The 20,887-nt window shown below is 33.2% G+C and overlaps 1 protein-coding gene across 1 annotated transcript in view; it reads right to left on the bottom strand.

The window, feature by feature from the left end:
- Positions 1 to 3,860: 3,860 nt before the first annotated feature.
- Positions 3,861 to 20,887, bottom strand: part of LOC145268708 (uncharacterized) — a 63,498-nt gene continuing 46,471 nt past the window's right edge. Inside the window, exons 4-7 of the mRNA XM_080124245.1 lie at positions 11,056 to 11,250; positions 8,811 to 8,969; positions 5,352 to 5,456; positions 3,861 to 4,823 (exon numbers count right to left, since the gene is read on the bottom strand). Of these exons, the coding sequence (XP_079980371.1) occupies positions 4,504 to 4,823; positions 5,352 to 5,456; positions 8,811 to 8,969; positions 11,056 to 11,250 (779 nt within the window). The 3' untranslated portion in view covers positions 3,861 to 4,503. The remainder of the gene's footprint in view (positions 4,824 to 5,351; positions 5,457 to 8,810; positions 8,970 to 11,055; positions 11,251 to 20,887) is intronic.

Raw genomic sequence — 20,887 nt, 5'->3', positions numbered from 1 at the left:
TTTACACACAAGTCTTCGTTTAGCTGCCATTTTTCTTTCTTTTTACATCACGTTACTTTTAAACCCTGAAAATAAGATGGACTTTAAATTGACATAGCGAACAAAAATTGAATGGCAAGATTTGATAGATATAAGATCTACAAAAACCCAAAACAAAACGACCAACTTAAAAACGATAAATACAATAATGGACAAACATCTCATAATTCCAAAGGTCGTGTTTACAAAAAAATAAAATAAAATAAAAAAATAAAGAATAAAAATTAAGGAAGTCAATGCTCCAAAAATTTGTCGCGCGCTGAAGCATTATTTGGGACTTCTCCAACTGCATTACAAGTTAAAATTTCTTATATTGATTTTCAATTATTTTCTTTCCATTTTAAATTTTATATATATATATATATATAATATATAATCGGATTAGGTTATCAGAAAATTCTGAATTTAGTGGGATATCAGATTCGGTATTGGAAAAATTTATGCTCATTTTCCAATGCCGAAAACGATTCATTTCAAAATCTTTTTTCTTTGATTTGGTGTAAAACAAAATCTCCAACACATGCTAGTACGAATAAAATCAATAACTGTTAATTTTAAAATACCAATAAAACTAAAATCTATAAATCACAAATTTACAATTTAATGTTCGAGAAAATATATGCACGCATGTTTTTACGGAAAAGTTAAATACTGAGAGATTTATAAAGAATCCAAATCAGTAAGTGTATCAGAATCGTCCCATTACTAATACAAGGTGACCCCCCCCCCCAAAAAAAAAAGCTAAATGGAGGCTATCTAGAACATAAGCTGTAAAACGGAAAAAAAAGGCCAAAGACCTTAGTGTTTTGATGTGATGTTTTGAATATAATAAACTAGTTATGACCAAAGTTTCATTCAAACAAAACACTAAGAAACGGGCCTAATTAGAGTTGGGGACCGTTTTTATTGGGTCACCCTGTAATATTAATAACACCAACATCTAGTTTTTAACATTACAAAATATAAAAGCGTTCAGTGAGAATGGAGTGGGCGAACTCTTTCTCTTCTGTGATGCCTCTCCAGAGGCATACGGATTCGCCGCTTACACGGTGCAAGATTGCCATTCGTGCCTGGTGTTTGCAAAGGCTAGGGTGGCTCCCTTGAAGAAGAAGACTCTTCCTACACTGGAGCTTATGGCAGTGTTCTTGGCTTTTAGATGCCTGCCCACTATTTTACGGAGCTTTGGCAGATTCTTTCCTTCTGAGATTCATGTGGCCACTGATTCTCAGGTTGTTCTTTCTTGGCTAGTCTCAGGGACTATTGTGAGTAAGAACCTGTTTGCCCGTAATAGACTGAAGGACATGCAGCAGATGAGTGGAGAGTTGGGATCTGCACTTGGCTTTGTTCCCTCCTTTCGATACATCCCAACCGCAGAAAATCCTGCCGACTTGATCACAAGGGGGTTGACGATGCAAAAATTCAGAACCTGCTTCCAACTGTGGTGTTATGGTTCCAGTTGGTTGAGTAGTGGTTCTGCACCATGGGCGACACAAGAGTTGCCATGTCTGAGTCAACGCAGCCAGGAGATAGTCCGTTCCTCTTGGAATGCTGCTATCCTCCATGGAAAAAAAAAGGCCAAAGACCTTAGTGTTTTGATGTGATGTTTTGAATATAATTAACTAGTTATGAACAAAGTTTCATTTCATTCGGACAAAACACTAAGAAACAGGGACTAATTAGAGCTGGCGCCCGATTTTATGAGGGGTCACACACACACACACACACACACACATTTGGTAAAACTGGTAATTAGTAAAAACCTGGAGAGAGTGCTCAATACTATTGCAGAGCAAATATGTGTTTTATTTTTTTTATTACCGTTTTATCTGTTTGGTTACATATGTTTTGGTTACAGATTTCTGTAAGGTCTGATGAGGCTGTTGGATCGTAAACATGGTCCAGCATCTGAAACATATGTAACCAAACAAAGAAAACGGTAATAAAAAAATAAAACACATATATATATATATATATATATATATATATATATATATGTATGGTTACGCTGACTTCTACTTCACCTTTCTTTGTTTAGTTTCGGAAATTGGTGACTCATCCATTTTTTGTGAATCAAAAATTGTTTTTAAGCTCCTTACATCAAATGGCTTCATGCCTTGTCTTGAGCAATTTAAAAAATAACAAAAAAAAAACAAATAAACCTGCTTCTATTGAATAAATAAAGCAAAAGAAATGTTTTTGGACTTGTTTTCCAATTTCCTTAAAACTACAGTCATGCCAGTAATTACCAACATAGAGTGCGTGGGGGGGGGCAATAAAAAGCTCTCTAATTTTCTTTCTATTCCTGCTTCCATTCCCAATCAAGAAGGATTTTACCTCCTCCGATGAGAGAGCAGAGGCTACACTTTGATCCTAGCTCGAAGGAGAAGGAAGTGCATTTTAGATATAGCAAGGTTATCCAGCATTGCCTGAGGACATAAAACTGAGCGGAAAGAGGTGTAGTTGGTGGATTAAGAAACCCTTGCCTCACTACAGACTTATCAAGAAGGGTTGGTTCAGAAGACAGTTGTGATAGGGATTAGGCAACTCTTGCATCTAAACTCATCAAGCAATGCTGACAAATAAAATTCGGAGTAAGCATCTAAAATTTAATTTTGAAAAAATGTTGACTCATTTTGGGTATTGAACAAGGAGTCAGCAGTTTTTTCCCCAAATTAATAGATAACAACATAAAAAAATGTCAACAAAAAAAAACAAAAAAAAAAAAAAAGAAGCAGTTTACCTTAAAAGAATAAATATTTCTTCAAAGTTTTAGATATTATACATCCAGGGCAATGCTGATAATGAAAATATAAACTTTGTGGATCTTCGTTTAGTAGTTTTGGACTTTTAGTTGGACATACAAATAGGTGATCATGTTCTATGACAAAGACATACAGGCGGGCGGATACATAAAAGACAAAGCTATCAAACCAGATGTTGTGGTGTGGAACAAGCCCGAAAGAACTGCGCTCATTGTAGATGTCATGGTCCCAAATGATTTCGGCCTTAATAGAGCTGAACGGGAGGGGGTGGCAAGGTATCGGGACCTAGGAAATGATCTAGGGGCGACATGGTCTCTGGGAGAGATAGACATTGTACCGGTTGTGATAGGAGCAACTGGTTTAATAAAAAAGAACCTTCAGAAATACTTAGAAGCAATCCCTGGAAGACCAAGCTGTAACGAGATACAAATAGCAGCCATAAAGGGAACAGCATCTATTCTTAAAAGAGCCCTCGGATATAAATTTAAATCATAACAGAATCAAGTGTTAGCTCCAGGAGGGAGCCCCTTGATATCTTAAAACTTACTGAAGTTGAATAAAAAAAAAAAAAAAGAACTGCTCTTTCACACTAAAACTGAATGAAAAAATAAAGTTTTAAATGACTCCACCTCAACTTTCAATTTTATTTCCAGTGATGCCCAAAAAATGAATATAAATGAAAAACTAGTATGTTTGGAGGAATACTGAAAAAGAATATAAACAGCTTTGTGGATGTGTCTTGTGTAGTTTCAGACTTTTAGCTAAAAACAAATGCACACATCCATAATCTAGCAACTGTCCTTTATATAATAGATTTATTATTATTTTTATTTTTCCTGCTATATAAGTTTGGTATATGTAAGAAACTTATTCTTGAAACTTTAAAAATTAAGAAGTAAGAAAAAAAAAAAAAAATTAATGATAAAATGGAAATTATAAATTTACTCAAGAAAAAAACCATTAAAATTTATTTTAAAAGCCATGAAAATAGGATGGAATTAAAATGGTATTTAAAACCATTAAAAGTTAAAAACACAAAACAAAAAACAGCATAAAACATTTTTTTTTTTTGAATGGATTCAATTTCGACTGCGTAGACAAATGGTAAAAAGAGAAATGAAAAACAGATGAAGGAAAAGCAATTTAAAAAATTTACAGAAAAATTATAAAAAAAAAGAAATTAAAAATAAAAGAATTGAAAAATAAAAGAATGGATGAAAAAGAAAAAAAAATGAAAAAATGAAAAGGAAATTAAAAGAAAATGTAGAAGAAATGAAAAAAAAAATGGAATAAAGAGATTAAAAAAATGGAATAAAGAAATGAAAAAAAAATGGAATAAAGAAATGAAAAAAAAATGGAATAAAGAAATGAAAAAAAAATGGAATAAAGAAATGAAAAAAAAATGGAATAAAGAAATGAAAAAAAAATGGAATAAAGAAATGAAAAAAAAATGGAATAAAGAAATGAAAAAAAAATGGAATAAAGAAATGAAAAAAAAATGGAATAAAGAAATGAAAAAAAATGGAATAAAGAAATGAAAAAAAAATGGAATAAAGAAATGAAAAAAAAATGGAATAAAGAAATGAAAAAAAAATGGAATAAAGAAATAAAAAAGACAACAGTAAAAAAGAGGAAAAAATCACAGATGTAAAAAAAAAAAAAAAAAAAAAAAAAAAAATGGGAGGGCAGCGCAAAATGCTTGCTACATGGTTTCCCTCAAAGGTGAATATTGCATGCCCCCTTGGTGTTTAGCATAGAAATTCAAGTTGTTACGACTGGACGCAGTGTGGCTGCTTGAAGAGGCACCACCAAATTCTTGGCTCAAGTTGACACTGTCATGGTCATCCTTTAATTCAATTGTCCAAAATGGTTGTAATTTACGGTAGAATCGGTGGCGGTGATGAAACAGAATCCCGACGACAATACAGATGAAGAGGACAACAAGAGGAAGACCAATTTTTAAGCTGAGAGGAAATGAGGTTTTCGAATGTCGACTCAGGATTTTAGGCTTGGAAATGTTTTCTACGGAATAAAATAAAATGATAAACAAATTAAGTTTTAATTCTTGCAGATTTCGTATATATTATTATAGAGTTAAATGTTCAATCGATTTTTATATATTATAAAGTTGTGATTTCAAAAATAAAAAAATATATGCATGACTTGAGTGCTTTAGCTTAAATCAAAACCAAAATAAAAACTTGTGAAAAAATATATGTATATATATATATATATATATATATATAACTTCAGTTCCTTCAGCCATAATCGAAACAAAACGTGAGTAATTCTTGATAAAATTATGACGAGAGATGGAAGAACATAACTAAATGACCCGGATGTAAGCGTTACACAGAAAATAACACACACACTATTGTATTAATATATAGATAGTTTATTTTAATTAGTAAATCTATAATGGAGCTGGAAATTAATCTAAAAATTATTGTGGCAGTTCATTATCCTCGAATGGCGTTTGTGTCTTAATAAGCAGTGACTCACTATTAAACAAAAATTAAAAAAAAAAAAAAGATGTGTATAAATACTTACCTTGTTTTGTGCAATTCTTGTGAAGGATTGGATCCCCAACAAAGCCAGAACGGCATCGATCGCAGGTAAATCCAGTCGTATTGTATAGACAATGTCTGCAACTGCCTAAAATTAGAAGAGGTTCAGGGTGGGGTTAAAAAAATGTACGCAGAAAGTTTCAGATTTTTTGGTTTTAGTATTTTGAGCTTTTTCCATCACATATAAAATTGTATTTTCCTTTCTTTTTCATTTTACTTTAGGGGCCTCTTTATGATTGTCAAAAATCTTAAAGCTTACACGAGCAATGCAAACCAATAAACCAAAACCCCAAGATTTGAATTTCACCCTCATTTGGGCACGTCAGTTAAACACAGATAACAGGATACTTGCAAGAGATTCAGGTTTCGAATCCCAGAGTTCGAAGGTGTTCAACTGACAAGCCCAAATGAAAGTGAAACTCTTGGACTACCAGTTTGTTAGCTTCCATAGCTCATGTCAGTTGCAATGTTTGACTGTAAAAATAAGTATATATTAGTGGCCTGGCAACGCCACAGGGAAGACAACAGAAGCAGCAAAACTAAAGCTGGCCTGCCAGGACAAATATATATATATATATATATATGATTAGTTTTTTTTTTGGAAAAAGAATTCCAGCAGAGTGCTCAATTAAAAGGAAAATCCAAATTGTAAGAGCGTATTTATATTTTGTGTACAGAAAGTTGTTAGTTGAGACAGATCATTGGTACCGTCGGTTTCAAGCCCGATAATAAGGCCCGTTTAAGGTATCCTTATCAAGCTCTCTTCAGCCAATATTCGTCTCGACAGTACCAATGATCTGTCTCAACTACAAATTTCTGTACACAAAATACAAATATATATATATATATATATATATATATACACATACATACATACATACATACAAAGGTAGGCAAATTTTGGCATATTTTATTGGTTTGAAAATATAGGTTCTTTGTTTACCAATTGTCATAAAATTTTAACCACATAATTTTATTATAATCTTCAAAAAAGCTGCAAATTTTCATTTAGTTTCATCTCATAGAATTAAAGATATGAACATTTCAATATTCAATTTGGTTAAGAGAGTGTGTGTGTGTGTGTATATATATATATATATATATATATATATATATATATATATATATATCACTTTTTGGGGCAATATTATAAGTTCGAAATCTCAGCAACTATTGATCAGAATTTAACAAATGAAGATTCGTTGGAAACCTGAATTATGTAGTGGGGTTATGTGACATTTGCCCTTAAGGTTGCGCCATATTGTTTAAACAAGTTGGGGATCACTTTTCTATATTAATTTAATGTAAAATGAGAACTCACTTTATGGCCACCTTGTTAGTGTCAATTTTACTTTACCTTTACGAATGCTTCGATCATAGTCATTTGTTTTCCTAGTTTTGCATATGAATTACAAAATATCTGATATTTCCCCAAAGGAGAGACTTGATACCAAATATTTCTCATGTTATATTTCCTCTCTTTGGTTTTCATACATAAAGTAAATTTCAGTGTATGAAGATTGTTTGATACTGGAGATATTCATAATTGTACTCTATTTCCAAAAGAAGAGAGATATAATATATAAGAAATATTCGGAATCAAGTCTCCCCTTACTGTTATTTCAGATCACCTGAAACCATAGGAGCAAGTTTTAATCCTTTCCATCAATGCTAGAGGTTTTGGAAAAATGAGATATATATATATAATTGACATACTAGCAAAATAATTGTTTTTATTCTTTTATTATATAAAAGTCGCTTTGTGTGTGTGTGTGTGTGTCGAAGTTCCTTCCTTATAGGCTCCAAAACGGCTGAGCTTATCTTTTGCAAATTTCACACAAGGCTAATTTATATATCTGACAGTGTTCTTAGATATGTTTTTTACAGAAATTCATCAGAAAAGTATTGAAAATCTATAGAAAAAAAAAAATTTATGTTACATCGGCAAGGGAGATAATATCTGAACTAATTTCTTCTTAAAAAAAAAAAAATAAAAAAAAAATAAATAAAAAACAGAAGTACTGACATCTAAAAATATAGCTCGGTGGTAGAGCATTCCACTACAGATTGAATGGTCTCCTGTTCAAGCCTGGGTGTACCTCACCATTTTATTTTAATTTTTTTTATTAATGAGTTCAATTTACAATAAAAGAACAAGTACTATTTAAAATTGCCACAAAGCATTTCTTCGCTTGCATATTTTAAAACTAAGCATGACTTTTCCAGGGCATTCATCGTCAAACTGACGTGATATTGTAAACAAACACAGATGGAATTTGATGAACAACATTATCATTATTATTTTTTTTTTTTTTTAAATAAGTCCACAGGGTAAATTATTCCTCGTAATATAATAATAATAATATATAATAATAATATATAATAATCAATAAGGATTGATTCTATAATATATATGCAATCTGCATAAATTAAAATATGTTTAAGTATATTGTACAACCACGCAACACCAGGCTGCTAGCTAGTTATTATATGGTTTTAAAAGTTAAAAAACTTCCAAGACTAAATATATATATATATATATATATATATATATATATATATATATATAGTGTATATTTAGGCAGCATTTTCTCATTTAGATAAGTATTATTGAATAGCACGGAATTATTCTGTTTTAAAATTTTCCTTTTTATCTTCTCCAATCTCCGAATAGTCCTTTTTTGTGTTTTTCTCGAAATTCTATATGTTGGATCCATAATCGCGAGCGCTTTCGACAGAAGTACTTCTATCATCCTCAGGCATATTGTAGAAATAAATGTAGGGATTGTTTTTTAATTTACTTATATATATATTTTTTTTTTTTTTCCTAGTCACGTGGTAATTTGTTACAAGTGGGCGGACTTTTTTTTTTAATTTTTTTTTTTATTCGGAGATTGGAGAGGATAAAAAGGAAAATTGTAAAACAGATATATTCTGTGCTATTCAATAATATTTATCTAAATATATATATATATATATATATATATATATATAAAAATCTGAACTTTATAGGATATTCGAATCAGAATCGGAAAACTGTGCCTATATTTGCTGAAAACAATTATTTGAATGTGAAACTAAAATCTATAGATCATCATAAAACAAGTATATTACGTTTATGAAAATATATGCACATCTTCAATGGGTTATTTACAGTAACAAAAAATAAAAAAAATAAAATCAATAACTTTCTAGCTAAATATTTAGAATTAAAAAAAAAAATTTTTTATTTATTTTTTTTTTTTTTAAATCGGAATCAGTAATTGTATCAGAATCAGAAAATATTCGAATAGTCATCATCAATATTTTTTTATGATTTCTTGGGTATTAAAAATATAAGTTTTTTTGTTTTTTTTAAATTTTTTGTTAGGATTTCAAATAATTCAAATAGACAATGAATTAAACTGCTAGTTCAAAGCAAAATAAATAATAAAGTTTTCACCTATGATAGGATCACAGATGTCAGGAGAGTTTGGGTCAATGTTGTTATTGCAAATACACTTGGCACACATTCCGTAATACAAGAAATATCCGTTGGCACATCTGTCACAACTTCTGCCGGCATAAGCAGGTGGGCAATTACATACGGGAGCATTATTGACTGCAAAGGAAATAACAAAAGAATATATAATAGAGATAAAATATGGTCTATTAGCACAACTATTGTTATATAATTGAGACCTTTCATCAGCAAGTAATGATTAAGTTAACTAGTGTGAATTTGATAATTATGAAGAAAAAACCTGTTCGTTTAAGCCTTAAACTTTAAGGGATATAGCTCTACTTTTGCTAAGAACGTTTTGGGTAAATGTAAGAAAAATAATGTAAAAACAAAATCTAAGTAAAACAAAATCTAAGTTAAAAAAAAAAAAAATGTAAGTAAAAAACAAAATCCAAGTAAAAAAAAAAAGAAAAAAAAAAATCAATAAAATTATCTTTTTCAAACAAGAAAATATTTTTTTCCAACTATTTTATTCAATGGAACAAGTAAATATATTAGATAATTTTTTTTTTCTTGCATTTACTCAAACATTTCTAGTAAAACAAGCCGAGTATGCATGGTCCCTTCTATGAGGGAAAAAAATTTACATTCACCATGACTAATGTTTTGGCAAAAAAAAAATCCAAGGCGTGGTTATTGGGAAAAGTGTGAACAAATGATTTGGGGGTGATTTTACCCCTATAATGGTTGCCAGGAGATCAACCAGAGTTATCCCGGAAAATCAGTTCTGGGAAAAATTTGCTTTCACCATGACTAATGTTTGCGCAAAATTAAAAAATAAAATCCAAGGTATGGTTATTGAGAAAAGTGCAAACAGACAGGGAGTGAATTACTAGGTCCAATCCCCCTTTGTTTGGGGGGGGGGGGGGCAACAACACACAAATTAATATAGAACGCAGATAAACTATAGCACTATTATCGAGATCCTGCCCACCAAAGTCTTTATCCAACAGAAAAACCTATGAAAAATGTAAAAATATTTAGGAAAAATATTTTAAATGGAAATGTGTGAAAATGGTGATTTTTCTTTTTGCTCAGAAAATGATAAATGAAGGCAGTCTGGGAGAACCAGTTTTCACTAATAAGCAAAACGGGATAAAACATGTCTAAGTTATTTTTTTTATAATTGAAAATTTTAAATTAAAATAAAAAAATTGAAAATTTTAAATTAAATTAAAATATCAATCGAAAATTTAAAAATTGAAATACCAATCGAAAATTTAAAAATTGAAATATCAATCGAAAATTTAAAAATTGAAATATCAATCGAAAATTTAAAAATTGAAATATCAATCGAAAATTTAAAAATTGAAATACCAATCGAAAATTTAAAAATTGAAATACCAATCGAAAATTTAAAAATTGAAATACCAATCGAAAATTTAAAAATTGAAATATCAATCGAAAATTTAAAAATTGAAATACCAATCGAAAATTTAAAAATTGAAATATCAATCGAAAATTTAAAAATTGAAATACCAATCGAAAATTTAAAAATTGAAATACCAATCGAAAATTTAAAAATTGAAATACCAATCGAAAATTTAAAAATTGAAATACCAATCGAAAATTTAAAAATTGAAATACCAATCGAAAATTTAAAAATTGAAATACCAATCGAAAATTTAAAAATTGAAATACCAATCGAAAATTTAAAAATTGAAATACCAATCGAAAATTTAAAAATTGAAATACCAATCGAAAATTTAAAAATTGAAATACCAATCGAAAATTTAAAAATTGAAATATCAATCGAAAATTTAAAAATTGAAATATCAATCGAAAATTTAAAAATTGAAATATCAATCGAAAATTTAAAAATTGAAATACCAATCGAAAATTTAAAAATTGAAATACCAATCGAAAATTTAAAAATTGAAATATCAATCGAAAATTTAAAAATTGAAATATCAATAGAAAATTTAAAAATTGAAATATCAATAGAAAATCTAAAAATTGAAATATCAATAGAAAATTTAAAAATTGAAATATAAATTGAAAATAAAAATAGCAAAATGAACATAAAAATAAAAATGAAAATAACACCAGAATAATAATTTAATAACCATATCTGCTGACGTTTTCAGAATTTTAAAGAAGAGGATTCATTAATTAAAAACAGTTGTTCAAATAATCCAAATAGTATCTGCTTCTTAAGAATAAGAAAAAAAAAGAGGTTACTTACCAAGTCGACAGTTGAAACTTCCAAATTTAGAATTGCAAGGACATCGCACGCATTTGCCATTGTACATAAAATGCTGGGGTTTACACTGTTCACAGAATAACCCATCATAGCTAGAATGGCACGCACAGGGTATACTAGTAAGAGAAAAGCATGTCTCGTTGCCACTGTTTGTACCGATTGAATTGCATTTGCAAACTGAAAAAGAAAAAAAAAACGAAATAAAGAAAACTGAGATAAGATGAACTTCTAACCTAGAGAGATACAAGCTCCTCCATATGTGTGTGTGTGTGTGTGTGTGTGTTTGTGTGTGTGTTGTGTTGTGTGTGTGTGTGTGTGGAAAGGGCAGCTCAAAAGTGAAAAAAAAATTTAATTTAAAAAAAAAATTTAATTTTTAAAAAAATTTAAATTAAAGAAAAAAAAATTTAATTTTAAAAAAAATTTAAATTTAAAAAAATTTAAATTAAAGAAAAAAAAATTTAATTCAAGAAAAAATTTTTAATTTAAAATTGTTTTAAAATTTAAAAACAATTTTAAATTAAAAAAAAAATTTTTAAGTTTAAAATTAAAAAAATAATTTTTAAGTTTAAAATTATTAAAAAATTTTAAATTAAAATAGAAATTTTTAATAAAAATAAAAATTTTCATCATCATCATTATTTTAGAGGCTCCTTGCCCGGACCAATGTGACACTTCCTCTCCAGAGTTTCCTGTCTTTCATCAGCTGCCTCAGATCTTCAGGTTCACGGCTGGCGTCGTGTGCTATTTGTGTCCTTTGCTTGCGCGTCCATGCCGTGGAGTCCTTAGCAATACATCACTCACTAATTCATGCTTGCTCCTCAGACAATGACCAGCAAATTGCAGGCGTCTTTCTCTGATGGTATTAGATATGGCAGGTAGGTTGCCATAAAGTTGCTGCTTTGTGGGATGATTTTACCAAGATATATTTAATACTGTTCGTAGCATACAGGTGTATGTGCCGTCTAGTTTTCTTTCCAATCTTTTGGTGAGCGTCCAGGTTGTAGCACTGTAAACAAAGACAGACTCTACCACTGCTCTGAAGAACTGCTTTTCAGTTTGTTAGTTAGTCCCGAAGTTCATACTGAACGCAGCATATCCAATGCGGCCCATGCTTTCGAGATGTGAATTTCGATATCTCTCTCTGTGGAAACTATGTTGCTGTCCAGATACGTAAACTCAGCGACTTCTTTCAGTGTTGATCCAACCAAAGCCCTGATCTCTCCCTTCACATTGAAAATCATAAATTTTGTCTTATCCGCATTTATGTGGAGACCAATGTAATTTGCAGACTTTTCTAGCTTACGTAACAGTGTTTGCGCATCAGCAGTGTTGTTCGCGAACAAATCAATATCCTCTGCGTAATCTGCATCAGTTATGTGTGCTGATTGATGACATCTGTTTCTGGATTCATTTAGGGTGAAGCCTAGCATGTTGTGTATATCAACAGAGGTGCGAAGTACAAAGTCAAGACAGACAATGAAAAGAAAAGGGGCAACAGTATCTCCTTGTAGAACCCCGGTGCGGATGTCAAAAAATTCAGTGTCCCCATCTGGGGATCTGACCATTGTTCGAGTGTGCTCATATAGCATCATGAAAGCATTAATGACTTCATTTGGAATGCCATATGCTTTTAATATGCTGGCAATTTTTCCTCTATGTATGGAGTCGAATGCTTTGGAGAAATCTACAAAGATCATGACTGCCTCAATGTTTTTTGCTTTGACCCCTTCAATAAGTCTCCTAACAGTAAGCATTTGACTGGTAGTAGAGCGATTCTTTCTAAATCCATTTTGGTTCTTCGCGAACACTTCTTCGATCTTTGGTTGGATACGGTGGAGAAGCATGCCATTGTACATTTTTGCTGCAATTGGAGTGAGTGTTATTCCTCTGTAGTTGCTTGGTATGCTTAGGTCACCCTTCTTGGGGAAGGGAAGTATGCATCCTTCCCTCCATATATGAATAACGTTTTGTTTATATACAGAATTGCATGAATCAAGAAGGATGTCATTAAAGTAACCTGTCTTCCATACTTCAGGAGGTATGTTATCTAAGCCTGCAGCTTTACGATTCTTGGTCTTCTTTAGTACATTTAGAAGTTCCTCCATTGTAAAATCACCCTTCTCAATATCGAGTTCCTGTACAACAATCGGCTGAATTGGTTGGTCTGTTACTTCTGGTTTGTTTCCGAGTAGCTTTTCAAAATGTGCTTTCCATTTCGAACATGCATTTTCCGGAGTGTTTGCCTTTAACTTAGCTTTGGCAGATTGTTTGCGCCCAGATATCTCATTTACTACTTGCCAAGCCAGATAGGATTGTTTGTTATCTGCTGCATTCTGGATTCGATCTATTTGTTCTTGAACATACTTCTGTTGTTCTGATAGTTACATCATACTAAGCTCTTGAAGCGCCTGCTTCCTTAATTTTGTATTCTGCCCAGTGGGGTATTTATGTTGCTTTTTGATTATGTTTCTTAATTTTTCTTGTTTTAATATTATTTTGTCATATCCCCACGGTACTTTTCGCTTATCTTGCGCTTCAGAGGTATACACTTCTTTGCTGCTTCTTGGTGCAATTGAACAAAGTTTTCATAGGTGGTATTAGCAGTTGGTTCCTGCTTTTGTGCTTGTAAAGCATCAAATCTGTTTCGCAGCTCGAATATGAATCTCTGTTTGATCTGATTGTTGTGTGACAACGTTGACCACTTGTTTAGATGATTGTTTAGTTTTGTTCGCTCGTAGACTTAACTTCAACTTTGAGCTTACAATCCTATGATCAGTAGACACACCATAGAAACTGCTATAAGCTTCACAGTTATGACAGCTATTGATCCACTTCTTATTCATAAAAAGATAGTCCAGTTGTGCCTTGTCTCCATTTGGGGATTGATGGGTCCAGAGCTTACCGGGTCTTTTCTGAAAACAGGTATTCATGCATTGTAGGTTGTTTTCAAGGCGAAAGGTTAATTGATACTCTCCATTTCGGTTTGTTCCATCATGAAAAAAGAATATGCTTGTTGTCTTCCCATCCTATGTGCGCATTCATGTCACCCCGATAACCAATAAATTATGTTTAGGGATTGAACATACTATTGCTGAGAGTTCATCGTAGAAATTCAGGATCTCTTGCTTGTCACTGACGTTGGTAGGGCTGTAGCAACAAATAACAGTAGTAGCAGGATTACCACTGAAGGTAGTAAGAATTATCCTTAGTGTTATCTTCTCAGCACTGTTCAATGATTTCAATGCTCGAGGGCTAAGCAGAAGTCGTACTCCCCCAATAGTACTATTTGTCGAATTTTTCCATGTTGACGCCGATTCAAGTGTTCAGCTGTTACCAATTTCATGGTACTTCATGTCTATGTCGTTGTGGAAGAGATGGTGCTCTTGAATACACACAATATTGATATCGTGTTCTTTGGATGAAGCAACAAGTTCTGATATTTGAGATGTGGGTTGAAGTGTCCGTACATTAAAGGTGGATATTTTAATGGTATGTCTACATTTTGCCAGCCTAGGTTTTGGTGCTGTAGTAACCTTATCGATAGCTGTAGCCAGTGCCGGCACACCAAGTCGCGACCCTTGGTTACCCATGTGGCAGTTGATGCGGTATGGAATTCTGGTTTGATTTAGAGTCATATTGAATCTTTCGATAGCTCGGATAATATCTCCTGTGTAAGCTACGTAAGCGAATCGCAGTAATTTCTCAATTAGACTAGTTGAGCCTGACCATTGATCTTTTAATGATTCTTCCGCTCAGCATCTTTTGTGCCCTGCCGTTGATTGATTCTTTAGTTCTTCCAATAAGGTTCACAACTGTCATACTGCTTCCCTAACGTTACCAGGGCCCATTAGTCAGTTCAGGTTCTACATCAGTCTCCCGTCATGAGTGGTCCTACAAGATTACCGTAGACTATATCCTCGTTCTGCCACGATTTAAGTCTGAAGTGAGGGTTTCTGTCATCCGACGGTATAGCCTGTTGAGCTAATCCTATACTGTTGTAACTTCTGCATGAGCTATGATGTAAGGTTGGCATTTTGCGGAGATTCAAATACTTTTTAGCACCAGGATCGGTATGTTCTTCACAGCATTTTTTGAAGTAATGAAAAAAAAAAACTCACATAAGATGATTCTGTTCAACTAACAAAAGATGCAATCGACGTCCAACTAAATTTGAAAATATTTTTTTTTTGCTTTTAGTTTTTATCAATAGGATTTTTAAAATACTGAAAAAAAAAAAAAAATCCTTTACTCACATAAGATGATTTTGTTCAACTGACAAAAGATGCAATCGACGTCCAACTAAATTTGAAAATATTTTTTTTTTTGCTTTTAGTTTTTATCAATAGGATTCTTTTTTGAAGCATTTTTTTTTTTTAAATCAAATAAGTTTTTTTGTTAAATCAAATAAGTTTTTTTTTTAAATCAAATAAGTTAAAATTAAAATTTTAAATAAAAATTTAAAATTTGAAAGAAAATTGGCATAGAGATGAACTTCCAACCTAGAGGGATACAAGCTCCCCCATGTATACATATGTGTGTGTGAGGGCAACTCAAAAAACAAAAAAAAATAAACAACTAAAACTAACTGATAATAAATGAATGTGATATTTAAAATAGCCGTAAAAAAGATTTTATTTGTGAACTGACAAAAATTTACAAATGACTAAATTCATTTTCCAGATGGTCAACAAGGGGGATTGACTTCCCTAAACAACTCCAATTAGTTTCAAGAAAGTACCAAAATTAAGTAATAAAAATGACATCGACTATGCAATGAAAGATGAAAGAAACGTTGTCTAACTCTCTGTTAACTGCAAGAATTGCTTGAAATCTGAACATTTTCAGTTTTCAGAGAGAACTGTCATGAGATAGGAAAAGGACGGTAAAGTGGAAAGGGGAAGAATGAAAAACAGAAATATAGAACAAATATAATAAAATAAAAGGAGAGATAAAAACAAAAAAAATGGAAGGAAGATCAATGGAAAAAAAACGATGAAAAAAAAATGGTAGGATCCTTCTACCGTTCCAGAAGATATCTCACCCCTGATGCAATTCTCTATCTGTATAAAAGCCAAGTACGTCCAAGGATGGAATACTGCTGCCACATCTGGGCAGGAGACGCAAAAAACAGCCTATCCTGCCTTAACAGAGTACAAAATAGGCTTTGTGGCTTAGTGGGTGATGCCCTTTTCTCTACCCTGCAACCTCTCTCCCACAGGACAGACATTGCAAGCCTGTCTGTTTTATCATTACTACCATGGCAGGTGCTCGTCTGAACTCCAATCTCTGGTCTCCCCTTGCCAATCTTTCACGAAAAACACTAGTCTAGCTGAAACCACGGTCAAAACTTTCCCCCACTCCTTATCTGTGCCAAAATCAAAACGTAGATTCCATGAACAAAGCTTCTTTCTAAGAAGTGCACACCTGTGGAACTCTATTCCGTCTGCCTGTTTCCCACCTGACTACAACCTGGATGTCTTCAAGTCCAATGTAAACAAATTCCTGATGAACCGCCTCCTTAAGTAAGACACTTTATCAGATCTCCAAAACTAACGTACTGTACACACCATAACTCTTATCCCCGAGTGGCTTCTGGGCCTTGATAGGTGGTGACTACCTTGTAAAAAAAAAAAAAAAAAAAAAGCAATCTATTTTTTTTTTTAATAATTTTACCAAGAATTCTTCATAAGTTTTGATTTCGATTATAGCAATCTATTTTTTTATAAATAAATTTACCAAGAATTCTTCATAAGTTTGGATTTTGATTATAGCTGAAGAAACTCAAGTTATATATATATATTTTTTTCATAAGTTTTGGTTTCAGTTTCGATTCAAGCTATATGGATAAGTTTTTATTTTTTTAAATCCTAACTTGATAATATATAAAAATCTATAGAACATTAACTCTTTAGTAATATATACAAAATCTGCAAAAATTAAAATATCATATTTAAGCGTAATTAACGACCAGGCTACGCCGGGATTCCCTGCTAGCTTAGATAAATACTTTTGCAGCTTTAACAAAAGAGCTACAATAATATCAGAGCGTCTTCATTTACACTGAACATCTACACAATGCCAACACCAATATATTACATATGAATGAGTCCCCTGTGGAATTTCCACAGATCGCACTAGTTAAAATAATTAACCAATGAAATACATATACACATTATTTAAAAAAAAAAAAAAAAAAAAAAAGCCAAGTATCATGGTTTAATTGTGCTCTAAACAGGAACATTCATTTCGAACTCGCCCCGGTCTCATCAAAGAATCTACTGTTGATTTCATATGCTGAGCCTTTCTGCACTTGTATTATTTTTATTCTTGGAATCCTTTAAAAGATGGGCAATTTGCATATTTATTTATTTGCAGACTGTTTTCCTCATCTTCGTAGTTGTCGTTTCGGAGGATGAGCTGGCCGAAACGTGGTGAAACAACAACCACAAAGATGAGGATAACAGTCCGCAAATAAATAAATGCGCATTTGATTTTAGACAACTTTGGTCAAAATTGGATTGTTCCTTCTTTAATCAGATTTATTTTCAATTACAGATACTTATCAGAGGTATTCCGAAACAAAACCTATCTAAGAACACTCCCAAACACAATGTACATTTGTGAGAAAAATTTTTTTTTTTTCTTTTTCTTTTTTTAAATCAGCCCAGCCATTAGGAAACAAACTCACACAAAGGGGCTTTTATGTATAACTAGCAGAGGGGGGTACCCGGCGTTGCACTGGTGTGGAGAGTTTTATGGTAAAAGTATTGAGCAATGGAGCCCCCTAAAAAAAAAAAAAAAAAAAAGTTTCAAGAAAAAAAAAAAAAATGTCTAGAGCAAAAAAAAAAAAAAAATCTTTCAAACAAAAATGTTTACAAAAATGAAAATAGCAGCGAGTACCCGTGCAAGCACAAAAATCGGCCCAGCCATTTTGGAGTCCATAAGGAACAAACTCACACAAAGTGCCTTCTGTAATATAAATCTCACCTGTTTGTTTAAATGTATGTATGTATGTCTGCCTAAAACTTCCAACAGAGGCAACAGATTTTCATGAGATTGATATCGTTTTGAAGCTCGGCCCCTCGGACGACAAATATCGAAAAATTGGCTAAAAACATTAATTCCTTCGCCCTCAACTGGGCACTTTTCTATAGGGAGAGGTTGCTTTTTTTGCCGATATTTTCGAAAGTCATTCTTTCTTTTCGATTGACTAGCCTTAATTTAAACCTTTGCCACTTCCAGCTTGTACAACATAATCATGTTGACACACCGGTTCTTGCCAGATCACTGAAGTTAAGCAACGTTGAGCCTGACCAGTACCAGATGGGTGACTATTTGGGAAGGCTAGGCGCTGTATGTACCTTCTAGGAAGGTTCGGCCAGCACCCTCACCCCGTAAAAAATTGTAGATGGCCTATGCCTCTCCAGGGGCTCAAGGGCTATAGACTTCCAGTTTGATGATGGGCGAAACAGCAAAGACGTTACTTTTTTTTTTTTTTCATGTTCTTTTCCTCCTTCGCGGTACGGCTTCGAGCCTGACTGCTTGCCTACTACCACTTTTATTTATTTATTTATTTTTTTTTGCTCAACACACACCTCCAAACACCCGGGCAACGCTGGGCACCCAAGCTAGTTTTTTTTATAAATAAAAGCTTGTAGACTGAACTAGTATTCAATAGAGATGAATAAAAAGTAGACTATAGTGTAGTAGCTGTTCTGATTCTTCACTTCACCTTTTTTGTTTTCTGTTAGTGGAGGAGAAATCCTTTGTTTTCTGTTAGTGGAGGAGAAATCCTTCATTCAATAATGAATAAAAAGTAGACTATTTGGTCATCCGTAACTATAAACGTCACTGGGCACTGTTCTACAGGGAGGGGTCACTTTCTTCGTCAATATTTTCGAAAGTCATCCTCTCTTTTCGATTGACTAGCCTTAATTTAAACCTACATCACTTCTGGCTTGGCTATGGGCGCAACAGCAAAGATGTCATTTTTTTTTTTTCCACATTATTTTCTTCTTCGCGGTACGGGTTTGAGCCTGCCTGCCTACTACTACTTTTTTTTTTTTTTTTGCTCAATACACACCTCCAAACACCCGGGCAACGCCGGGCCCCAAGGCTAGTTTATATGTTAAGTAGAGATTTATGAAATTCTACTTGATACTTTTCGAGATGGTGTTTATTATTTTGCACTCACTAGGAGTTCTAACACGGGTCATCATCAATGATTACTCGCTTATAATAACCTAAAATCTGGGTGATAACAAATCTCACCTGATTTCTAGTACTCTCAAGTAGATTTGGATGGGGAAGTACTATTTCAATCAGTACTGCAAGAGAGCTGTGAATCTGATGAATGCTTTGTTTATAAATCTGCGAAACAGTTAAATCGTAAACAGCTGATTATCTCCCTTCTCTATTTCACAATTCAAAGTAAGGTCACACGCATATTTTTCCATACTGATATAATTATGTCCTCTTTAGTATCTGTGAATTTTCCAGCAAGTGCAATTGACTTTGATCATTTTTTTTTTTTTTTTTTAGAGGTGGCACTATAAATCAACATTTTTTTTTTTTTTAATTGCAGATTTGGCAACTATCAGTTATTTAGGTTTTAGTTTGGTTTCGGAATTCATCAGGAAGAGACTGACACCAGACCAGCATTTGCAAATGATACAATTTACCGAGAGAAACATTTCATGAATGAATAATTTCACAAAATGGATCTGTAAACTGATCATCTCGTTCATACGATTTAAGCCCATTAGATTATTTTCTTTGGGATATGTAAAATCCTACTTTTACGCTAATAAACCAGGCATAATAGACCACTTCGAACGACAAACCAGGCATAATAGACCACTTCGAACGACAAACCAGACAGAACAGACCACTTCGAACGACAAACCAGGCAGAACAGACCACTTCGAACGACAAACCAGGCAGAACAGACCACTTCGAACGACAAACCAGGCAGAACAGACCACTTCGAACGACAAACCAGGCAGAACAGACCACTTCGAACGACAAACCAGGCAGAACAGACCACTTCGAACGACAAACCAGGCAGAACAGACCACTTCGAACGACAAACCAGGCAGAACAGACCACTTCGAACGACAAACCAGGCAGAACAGACCACTTCGAACGACAAACCAGGCAGAACAGACCACTTCGAACGACAAACCAGGCAGAACAGACCACTTCGAACGACAAACCAGGCAGAACAGACCACTTCGAACGACAAACCAGGCAGAACAGACCACTTCGAACGACAAACCAGGCAGAACAGACCACTTCGAACGACAAACCAGGCAGAACAGACCACTTCGAACGACAAACCAGGCAGAACAGACCACTTCGAACGACAAACCAGGCAGAACAGACCACTTCGAACGACAAACCAGGCAGAACAGACCACTTCGAACGACAAACCAGGCAGAACAGACCACTTCGAACGACAAACCAGGCAGAACAGACCACTTCGAACGACAAACCAGGCAGAAAAGACCACTTCGAACGACAAACCAGGCAGAACAGACCACTTCGAACGACAAACCAGGCAGAACAGACCACTTCGAACGACAAACCAGGCAGAACAGACCACTTCGAACGACAAACCAGGCAGAACAGACCACTTCGAACGACAAACCAGACATAATACATCACTCCGAATGAGAAAACAGACATAATAGACCACTCTGAATGTGAAAACAGACATAATAGACCACTCCGAATGATAAAACAGACATAATAGACCACTTTGAATGAGAAACCAGACATAATAGACCACTTTGAATGAGAAACCAGACATAAT

Source organism: Euprymna scolopes, chromosome 44 (genome assembly GCF_053919585.1).
Source record: "Euprymna scolopes isolate OS-2025 chromosome 44, ASM5391958v1, whole genome shotgun sequence".
NCBI lineage: Eukaryota > Metazoa > Mollusca > Cephalopoda > Sepiida > Sepiolidae > Euprymna > Euprymna scolopes.
The sequence above is the reverse complement of the archived record's forward strand: the minus strand, read 5'-3'. Positions and strand labels throughout refer to the sequence as shown.